Source organism: Euleptes europaea, chromosome 2 (genome assembly GCF_029931775.1).
Source record: "Euleptes europaea isolate rEulEur1 chromosome 2, rEulEur1.hap1, whole genome shotgun sequence".
In the NCBI taxonomy this organism is placed as follows: domain Eukaryota; kingdom Metazoa; phylum Chordata; class Lepidosauria; order Squamata; family Sphaerodactylidae; genus Euleptes; species Euleptes europaea.
The window spans coordinates 134,090,700-134,100,144 of record NC_079313.1 but is presented as its reverse complement, the minus strand read 5'-3'; the positions used below and the strand labels follow the sequence as shown (position 1 = coordinate 134,100,144).

General features: G+C 48.7%; 1 protein-coding gene across 1 annotated transcript; it reads right to left on the bottom strand.

The window, feature by feature from the left end:
• Window positions 1–579: 579 nt before the first annotated feature.
• On the bottom strand, window positions 580–6,725 carry LKAAEAR1 (LKAAEAR motif containing 1). The gene is made up of 3 exons (XM_056844906.1): window positions 6,435–6,725; window positions 2,683–2,805; window positions 580–642 (listed from the first exon to the last, which is right to left on the bottom strand). The coding sequence occupies exons 1-3, from the start codon at window positions 6,723–6,725 to the stop codon at window positions 580–582; spliced, it is 477 nt and encodes a 158-aa protein (XP_056700884.1).
• Between the last annotated feature and the right edge of the window lie 2,720 nt (window positions 6,726–9,445).

The window sequence follows — 9,445 nt, the reverse complement described above, 5'->3', positions numbered from 1 at the left end:
AGTTCCACAGGAGCTGATCTTCTGCCTCTCCCCCCCCATCTCCAGGAACGTTGTTGGAGCTGCTGTGCCTGACATTTATCTGAACCGCATGGCTGCGGTGTGGATTTGTAGTCAACGATAAGCAGGGATGGCTTCGGGGTGGTGGTGGACGTTGCTAGGGAGGGCATGTGGGTGGCACACAAAGAATCAGCACTTGGCAGCGGTACCCTTAGCCGCACCCGCCAGCCGGCACCCCTGGGGAAAGGGCATGCAGGCAATGTGGGTAGCTGTGTCTTCAGGTGGTGAGAGAGCTTGTGAGCAGGCAGAGGAAGGATGCACAAGCAGGTGGGGGCACTGGGGTGGATGGGCAAGAAGGAAGGCCCGGGTGCTCTCTGCTCAGGGCCCCCCAAATCTGGAATGGGCCCTGGCTGACACCGTCTTGCCGAGAAGCCCCCAACGCCTGGAACTGTCCCTGCTGAGAAGAATCCATGCTGTTTATTACACTGCACTAACTTTGCTACTCTGCAGCCCGCCTAAACGTCTCTCTTTAGCTGGTTCCCGCCATCCACGTTCTTCTCCTTTCGTTGATCTGCGTGCCATTCAAGGTCTTCGGATAAAAATCTCGCCGTTTTCATCTTCCAGTATCTGTTCAATTCGTCTCCTCTGAAGACATGGAAAAAGGAAATGAGAAAGATGTCGGAGGGCATCAGAGTGCCCTGAAAGAATCTGGAAAATAAGCCCAGATTCTTATACAGGAAGGTGGGGAGAGAGAAACACATACACTGAATAGTTCTAAAGGAAGTATTGTTATATATTACATTTCTAGGGTTGCCAACCTCCAGGCGGTAAACCACAAGAAAAAAAGGGCTCAGTGCTGTAAGGATAATTGGAGCAACCCAAAACAGCACTATAACACTATAAAGCAAATAAGTGAATTTTATAAAGTGCAAAGTGAATAAATATATACAGCATATACAAAGGGAGTACAGACACAGCATACCGATTAGCACTAGTAACCAAACCTCCAGGCGGTGGCTGGAGATCTCCCACTATTACAACTGATCTCCAGGCATCAGAGATCAGTTCCCCTGGAGAAAATGTCTGCTTTGGCCATTGGACTCTATGGCACTGAACTCTCTCCCCTCTCTAACCCCACCCTCCTCAGGCTCCACCCCCAAAATCTCCGGGTATTTCCCAACCCGGAGGTGGCAACCCTATACATTTTCTATCAGTACATTCATTCTGCTATTACAACTGATCTGCAGACGACAGTTTCCCTGGAGAAAATGTCCGGTTTGGAAGGCAGACTGTCTGGCGTTAGACCCCATTGACGCCCTTCCCCACCCCAAACCACACCCTCCTCAGGCTCCATTCCCCAAATCTCCAGGTATTTCCCTACCGAGGATGGCAATCCTACTCCTGGTGTAGGGGTGTGCATATCGCTATGCCAAAATTTAAAAATTTCATCGGTTTTTGTTTTGACCGGTGAATCCTGAATAATGCCGAATTTTTTCAGCATCATTCGGACCACTTTGGCCCCGCCATCATTTTCCCCCTCCCTCCCCTCTTTCCTCCCCCCTTATTTACCTGCTAGCTCAGATCCACGACACTGGCCTTCTCCAGACTCCGGAGAAGTGGGGGAACGCAGATCTGAAAGAATTCTATGCCACCAGTTTTCTCTAGAGTCCGGAGAAGGGACGGCGGCACAGATCTGAAAGAAATCCATGCTACCTGCCTTCTCCAGAGGAAGGGGGCAGAGCGGATCTGAAAGATCCCATTTTTCGGGTTCGGGCATTTTTCAGGTTCGGGTTTATTAACCTGGATTTTTTTTTTACAAAAAATCTGGGTTTTCCAGATTTTTCAAAAATGTCCTGGTTTAATAAACTTGAACTCAAAAAATACCCCCCCAAAAAAAACTTAGTGCATACCCCTACCCCTGCCCTCACAGGTCCTGTGTTTGTCCTTTCCTCAAGCCAGATAAGCTCACAACCGTCACTGCTTATTCGGCACAGACACAACAGAAAGCTGGTCTTCTGTCGGCCATCTGATAATAAGAGTTTTGCATCCTCGTCATGGGCAGGATTTGCCTGATGCTCTTCTAGCCTCTCTTGTTTGCCATTTCATGGAATCATAGAGTTGGAAGACACCACCAGGGCCATCTAGTCCAACCCCCTGCACAATGCAGGAAATTCACAACTACCTCCCCCTCACACACCCAGTGACCCCTACTCCATGCCCAGAAGACGGCCAAGGTGCCCTCCCTCTCATGATCTGCCTAAGGTCACAGAATCAGCATTGCTGACAGATGGCCATCTAGTCTCTGCTTAAAAACCTCCAGGGAAGGAGAGCTCACCACCTCCCGTGGAAGCCTGTTCCACTGAGGAACCGCTTTAATGGTTAGAAAATTCTTCCTAATGTCTAGACGGAAACTCTTTTAATTTAATTTCAACCCATTGGTTCTGGTCCGACCTTCTGGGGCAACAGAAAACAACTTGGCACCCTCCTCTAGATGACAGCCCTTCAAGTACTTGAAGATGGTTATCATATCACCTCTCAGTCTTCTCTTCTTCAGGCTAAACATACCCAGCTCCTTCAACCTTTCCTCATATGACTTGGTCTCCAGACCCCTCACCATCTTTGTGGACCTTTTCCAACCAGCTGCAGAGAGCAGGAATTGCCAGACCATTTACATGGCCAACATACCTGAACGGTGTCCATGCAGTCAGTCAGTTTTGCAAGGTTCTTCCTGGGTGGGAGGAACACCTCCAGTCTCACAGCACCTTTGGCAGTCCTCTGGAAGGAGATTAGGAAGTGGATCTCTTGTGCCTGTGGTCAAGAGAAGCCCAGTGAGTGGACATTCAGAAGAAGAGAGAGAATAACAGAATCATAGTATCATAGAGTTGGAAAGGACCACCAGGGCCATCTAGTCCAACCCCCTGCACAATGCAGGAAATTTACAACTACCTCCCCCTCCCGCATCCCCAATGACCCCTACTCCATGCCCAGAAGATGGCCAAGATGCCCTCCCTTTCATGAACTGCCTAAAGTCATAGAATCAGCATTGCTGACAGATGGCCATCTAGCCTCTGCTTAAGAACCTCCAGGGAAGAAGTGCTGGAGATGTTTAAGCAAGCATTTTCACTGAGCAGCCCAGTTGGGAGCAAGAAGAGTCCACCTGAGATTTTATATCTAAGAAACTGCTGAATGAATATTTAAGGAGAACAGTTTCTGTTTATAACGGAGAGCTGAAGAAGCCGCCCTGAGGGGCGGCGAAAACGCAAGGCATCCGGACCGTGTTCCGTCTTCTCCTGACTTCTGTCTCCACAATGCAAGGATTTGAATATATTTATTATGAACTTTTAAAGATTCTATCGAGACATAATTATTGACTTCATCATATTTATCGACCTTTAGATCTTAGTGAATAGATTTTGTGTTAAGTTTCCTTTTTGTCACTTCCTGCACTTTCACTATTGTAACTTTCAAATATACATCTTTGCTATTTGAGTGTTTGAGCCTTGTACTATTGTTTACTCAGCCATACTTTGTTAGTACTTGTGCATATTTATCTCAGCACTACCTGGAGGTTGGCAACCCTAAGATTAGAGTCCACCACTCCAAACCACCGCTCTTAACCACTACACCATGCTGGCTGTCTCCAAGCCCCACTTGGGGGCTGGCAATCCTAGAAGGGCTGAACAGTAGCTGGGAAAAAAGCGAAATCTAAGGTTACTGACTGTAGTATATTTATTGCAAGAGCCATAAATAGCTATAAGGCCCGTAACTACAGAAGGAGCCCAATTATTATATCATTTCTTGGGGGAATCAGAGAAAGGATTCGTATCTCACTGCTCAGCAAAGCCAAGTTTGAAATCCATGGGCTGGAGGACGGCTTCAGGCTTGGCCGAGTGGAGTGGAAGGATAGAAGCCAATACTTTTCCTCGAGGCGGTCTGGTCTAGAATAAGCAGCTTCCCCAGAACCGCCGTTCTCACGGGGATTATGTACGGAGAAACTTGGCCTGCCGTACGTCAGCTCCAAATATTATGATAGAAAACAGAGGGACCGCGTTGGCAGGTGCTTCCTACTCCCAAGAAGGAGCATATGAAGCCCTTGGCATGCCAGGAAAATGACAACCACCATCTGCTCGAACGAGGAAATTCCAAGGCATTTCGGGGAGTTGAATCTGCCCCTTCCCCGGCTAACCACTGCCATATTCCCATGACCATTTTAACAAGCGCTTTGCCACTCTCAAGGGGAAAGCAGATGCTATTGTGGTGAGACAATGGTGACCAAAATGGAGAAACTTGGGGAGGGGCCGTTGCTCAGTGGTAGAGCATCTGCTTGGCATGCAGAAGGTCCCAGGTTCTGTCCCCGGCATCTCCAGTTAAAGGGACCAGGCAAGTAGGTGACGTGAAAAACCTCTGCCTGAGACCCTGAAGAGCTGCTGCCAGTCGGAGTAGACAATACTGACTTTGATGGACCAATGGTCTGGTTCAGTATAAGGCAGCTTCATGTATTCATGTGTTCAAAACCTGTGTGTGTTTGCATGTGAAGCTGCACCCCAGAAGCCAAGTCTGATCTCCAGGTGATAGAAATCGGTTCACCTGGAGAAAATGGCCACTTCGACAATTGGACTCTAGGGCACTGAAGTCCCTTGCTCCTCCAAACCCTGCCCTCCTCAGGCTCCAACCCTCAAATCTCCATTTATTTCCCAACCCGGAGCTGGCAGTCCTATTTCCAGGGTCTCAGGTTGAGGTCTTTCACATCGCCTACTGCCTGGTCCTTTTCACTGGAGATGCCAAGGACTGAACCTGGGACCTTCTGCACGTCAAGCAGAGGCTCTGCCACTGAGCCACAGCCCCTTACAACAAGGCCATGAAGATGATGACCCTCCCTTTCTGTTAAACTATGGCAACTGGAATTCACAGATATACTGCCTCTGAACATGGAGGTTTCATTTCGGCATCATACCTAAAATGCTCAGCTGGGGAGAAGAGAATTAGTCACAGGAATTACTGGCGTGTTTTAGTTTCTTTCCTCTGAAGTAAATTCAGGGTATTTGCGTGGGGAGCATGATTGTTTCAAGGCCTCATTAAGAGGATAATACCTGAACCTGCACTAAACTTTCCAACCAAGGCCATTCCTTTTGCCTTCACAATGTAATGTTTCATCATTTGTTTCAAATGTTTTCGCCTGCCTTTGTCCCAGTAGGGATCCAGGAAGGCTTAAAAGCGTAAAAGCACACATCACAATGACAACGTGTGTGTGTGTGTGTGTGTGTGTGTGTGTGTGTAAAGTGCCATCAAGTCGCAGATGACTTATGGCGACCCCTTTTTGGGGATTTCATGGCAAGAGACTAACAGAGGTGGTTTGCCAGTGCCTTCCTCTGCACAGCAACCCTGGTATTCCTTGGTGGTCTCCCATCCAAATACTAACCAGGGCCGACCCTGCTTGGCTAGCCTGGGCCATCCAGGTCAGGGTGACAACTGGAGTAGCATCTAATAATTAACAAAATTCAAAGGCCAGACCAAAGGCCCACAAAAGGGCCAACGCACCATGACAACAGCTGAGAAAGTTCTCTGCTATTAATGTGTCGAGTCCCTTTTCTAAAGTATGGTTGCCAACCTCCAGGTGGGGCATGGAGATTCTCCTAGAATTACATCATTTTAAAACCCATTTTTATGTGACAAAGAACTCCATCTGGGAGACGAAAAATCAGGAAGCATTTGAGTTCCTGCCCCTTGAAATACTGCTTTGTAATTGGCTGTAACCTGACCTGGATGGCCCAGGCTAGCCTGATTTCGTCAGATCTCAGAAGCTAAGCAGGGTCAGCCCTGGTAAGTAGGAATGGGAGACCACCAAGGAAGTCCAGGGTTGCTGTACAGAGGAAGGCACTGGCAAACCACCTCTGTTAGTCTCTTGCCTTGAAAACCCCATAATGGGTCGCCATAAGTCGGCTGCGACTTGACGGCACTTTACACACACACAATTGGCTGTAATGCTTACTGTAACAAAAAAGTCAGCCCCTCCCTGCAGCTCCACTTTCCTGAACTTGGATTATTCATCGAAAGGACGATTTGACCCAGGGTGATCTCAGACAAGATCAAAGAATCCGGATTTCACAGCAACGGGAAGAACCAGGATTTGCCACGACAGGGCACGAGGTCATCTCTGAAGGACAGAAATCTCGTGCATAACTCCAAGGAACAACCGAGTCAGTTTGGGGGCGAATGTGAGTCCAAGTACCCATGCATAAAGGACAAGAGATCAGTTCTCCTGGAGAAAATGGCTGCTTTGGCAATTGGACTCTAGGGCATTGAAGCCCCTCCCTTCTCCAAACCCCACCTTCCTCAGGCTCCGCCCGCAAAATCTCCAGGTATTTCCCAACCTGGAGCTGGCAACCCTAGCAGCAAGGCCAGAGGGCTGTGAGAGGGAAAGACCCAGGAGTGCTTACTCTCAAATTCTGATACTGGAGTCTTGAGTTTCGAAGGCGGGTCCGAGCCTCGGCTGCCTTCAGGATTCCAACCAGTTGCTTCTGCTCGGTCGTCTTTTCCTGCTCTGCGACGTTCTTCTGGTCCTTCAGGACCACTGTAGACAGCATGGCCCTGGCTTTTGGGTCGCTGGGATCGGCAAACATCAAATAGCGCCTTTTCTGCTCAGGGGACATCTTTGCGGAGTCGCAAGCAATCTTCTTGAATCTGGCGCTAGATTTCTTCTGATCTGTGCAAACCACACCACCAGACATTCTGGTTTATCTTGGAGGCTGACACTGAATGCTGCAAGGATAAAGCATGTTTCAAAATGGGAAAATGCGGGGGGCAGTATGCCCAGGCTTGGGATACGTAAAAGAGGCAATAATAATACTTTGCATTTAGATAATGGCTTGGAAACGCTGGAGTATTCTGGTCGATAGATTTGTATGTCCCCCACGGAGAATGACTTTCTCCCCTCCCTCTCTCACTGCAGCCCAAATAGCCCCCAATAGGGTTGCCAGCTCTTGGTTGGGAAATTCCTGGAGATTTTGGGGCTGGAGACTGGGTTTGGGGAGAGGAGGGACTTCAGTGGGGTAAAATGCCATAGAGTCCACCTTCCAAAGCAGCCATTTTCTCCAGGTGAACTGATCTCTGTCCCTTGGAGATCAGTTGTCATCCCAGGAGCTCTCCAGCTACCACCTGGAGGTTGGGGGAGAAAATAGACACCACTGTACTAGTATCTGGGGATAAGGAAATCAGTACAAGAGCGAAAACAACATGTAGGTGCAAAGAAAATTTATATGCTACTGTGTCTAAGATAATACGCACTCATAAATACATGGAAAGAACCAAACACACAATAATCTCATGCACAACCATACAAAACCATCTCAAGGATGGTGGTAACCAGGAACAGTTCAATACAAAAGTGCAAATGTCTCTCAAAGTTTGTACATCAATCTTCTGTATTCATCTCATGCAGGTAAGTAGGCAATGGTAATCATTATTAAATATTCAAGAAGGAATGCTTCATGGAGGATACGGCCGTTTCAAATTCTTTACAATTGAATTCTTCATCAGTCCTTCAAGCATGTTCCTCTTATATTGAACATCTTTAGTAATAAATTTCAAAGTGCTGTAGTTCCCACGAAGGGTAACATTCACAAATGTAACCATTTGTATTGAACCGTTCCAGGTTACCACCATCCTTGAGATGGTTTTGTATGGTTGTGCATGAGATTATTGTGTGTTTGGTTCTTTCCATGTATTTATGAGTGCGTATTATCTTAGACACAGTAGCATATAAATTTTCTTTGCACCTACATGTTGTTTTCGCTCCTGTACCACCTGGAGGTTGGCAACCCTAGCCCCAAATGCGGCTCCCACGAGGTCCCCCGGCCCTTAAGAACAGTATTTCAGGCCGCAGTTGCACAGGTAGGGTTGCCAACTTCCACATGGGGGCCTGGATGTCTCCCAGAATTACAACTGATCTCCAGACTACACAGATGAGTTCCTCTGGAGAAAATGGGTGCTTTGGAGGGTGGACTCTTTGGCTTTATACCCCACCGAGGTCCCTCCCCAAACCCCACTCTCCTCCAGCTCCGCCCCCCAAATCTTCAGGAATAGGGTTGTCAGGTCCTTCTTTGCCACCGTTGGGAGGTTTTTGGGACGGAGCCTGAGGAAGGCGGGGTTTGGGGAGGGGAGGGACATAGAGTCCAATTGCCATAGAGTCCAATTGCCAAAGCAGCCATTTTCTCCAGGGGAACTGATCTCTGTCATCTGGAGATCAGCTGTAATACCAGGAGATCTCCAGCTAGTATCTGGAGGTTGGCAACCCTATTCAGGAATTTCCTAACCAAGAGCTGGCAACCCTATGCACAGAGGAGTGGAGAAAGAAGAAGAGCTGGTTTTATATGCCGACTTTCTCTACCTCTTAAGGGAGACTCAAACCGGCTTACAATCACCTTTCCTCCCCCTCCCCACAACAGGCATCCTGAGAGGTAGGTGGAGCTGAGAGAGTGTGACTCACCCAAGGTCACCCAGCTGGGTTCGTGTGTAGGAGTGGGGAAACAAATCCAGTTCACCAGAATAGCCTCCGCCGCTCATGTGGACGAGTGGGGAATCAAACCCGGTTCTCCAGATGAGACTCCACCGCTCCAAACCACCACTCTTAACCCCTACACCACACTGGCTGTGTGGGTGAAAAACTTGCCACCTGCAAAAACATGCCAGCGGATCCGCTAGACCAACGGCCTGTATTCCGCCGTGCAGCTCAGCAAAGTCTGGATCCTTTCTCCACTCTCCCGAGCCCTCCTCCAATCAAAGTGTCAGCAGGGGAAGGCTCTTTAGGCTGGAGGAAGACTTCAGATTTTGTTGAGTGTGGCGATAAAAAAAGCCCAGTGTTTCCAGAGGCTCTGAAGAAGATCTAAGGAAACAGGCAGCGTTAGGGTTGCCGGGTCCCCCCTGGCTACCAGTGGGGGATGAGGGGTAGGGTTGTCCGATCCAGGTTGGGGAACTAGAGAGTTGGGGCTGGAGCCCAGGGAGGACAGGGACCTCAGTGGGGTACAAAAGGCATGGAGCTATTACAACCCTCATCAGGCTCCGTGCTAAAAACCTCCTGCCGGTGGGAAATACCTGGAGATTTTTTTGGGGGGGTGGCGGCACCTGAGGTGCCATAGAGTCCAATTGCCAAAGAGGCCATTTTCTCCAGGGGAACTGAGCTCTGTTGCCTGGAGATCAGTTGTAATAGCGGGAGATCGTCAGCCACCACCTGGAGGTTGGCAACCCTATTCCTGAGGGATGGTAGCACATGGACGGATCATGCCCCTTGTCTTTGCATTCCATATTTTTAGGGTTACATTTTTAGCTACTTGAAGTATGAGCGGAATCTGCCCAGGCCAGGGTGTCCAGGATACGGGTAGGTGAGAAATCTAAAATAGAAATAGAACGGCTTTCTCTTTTCTTGAGCTGCTTGCAAATCTCATGAGCTGCT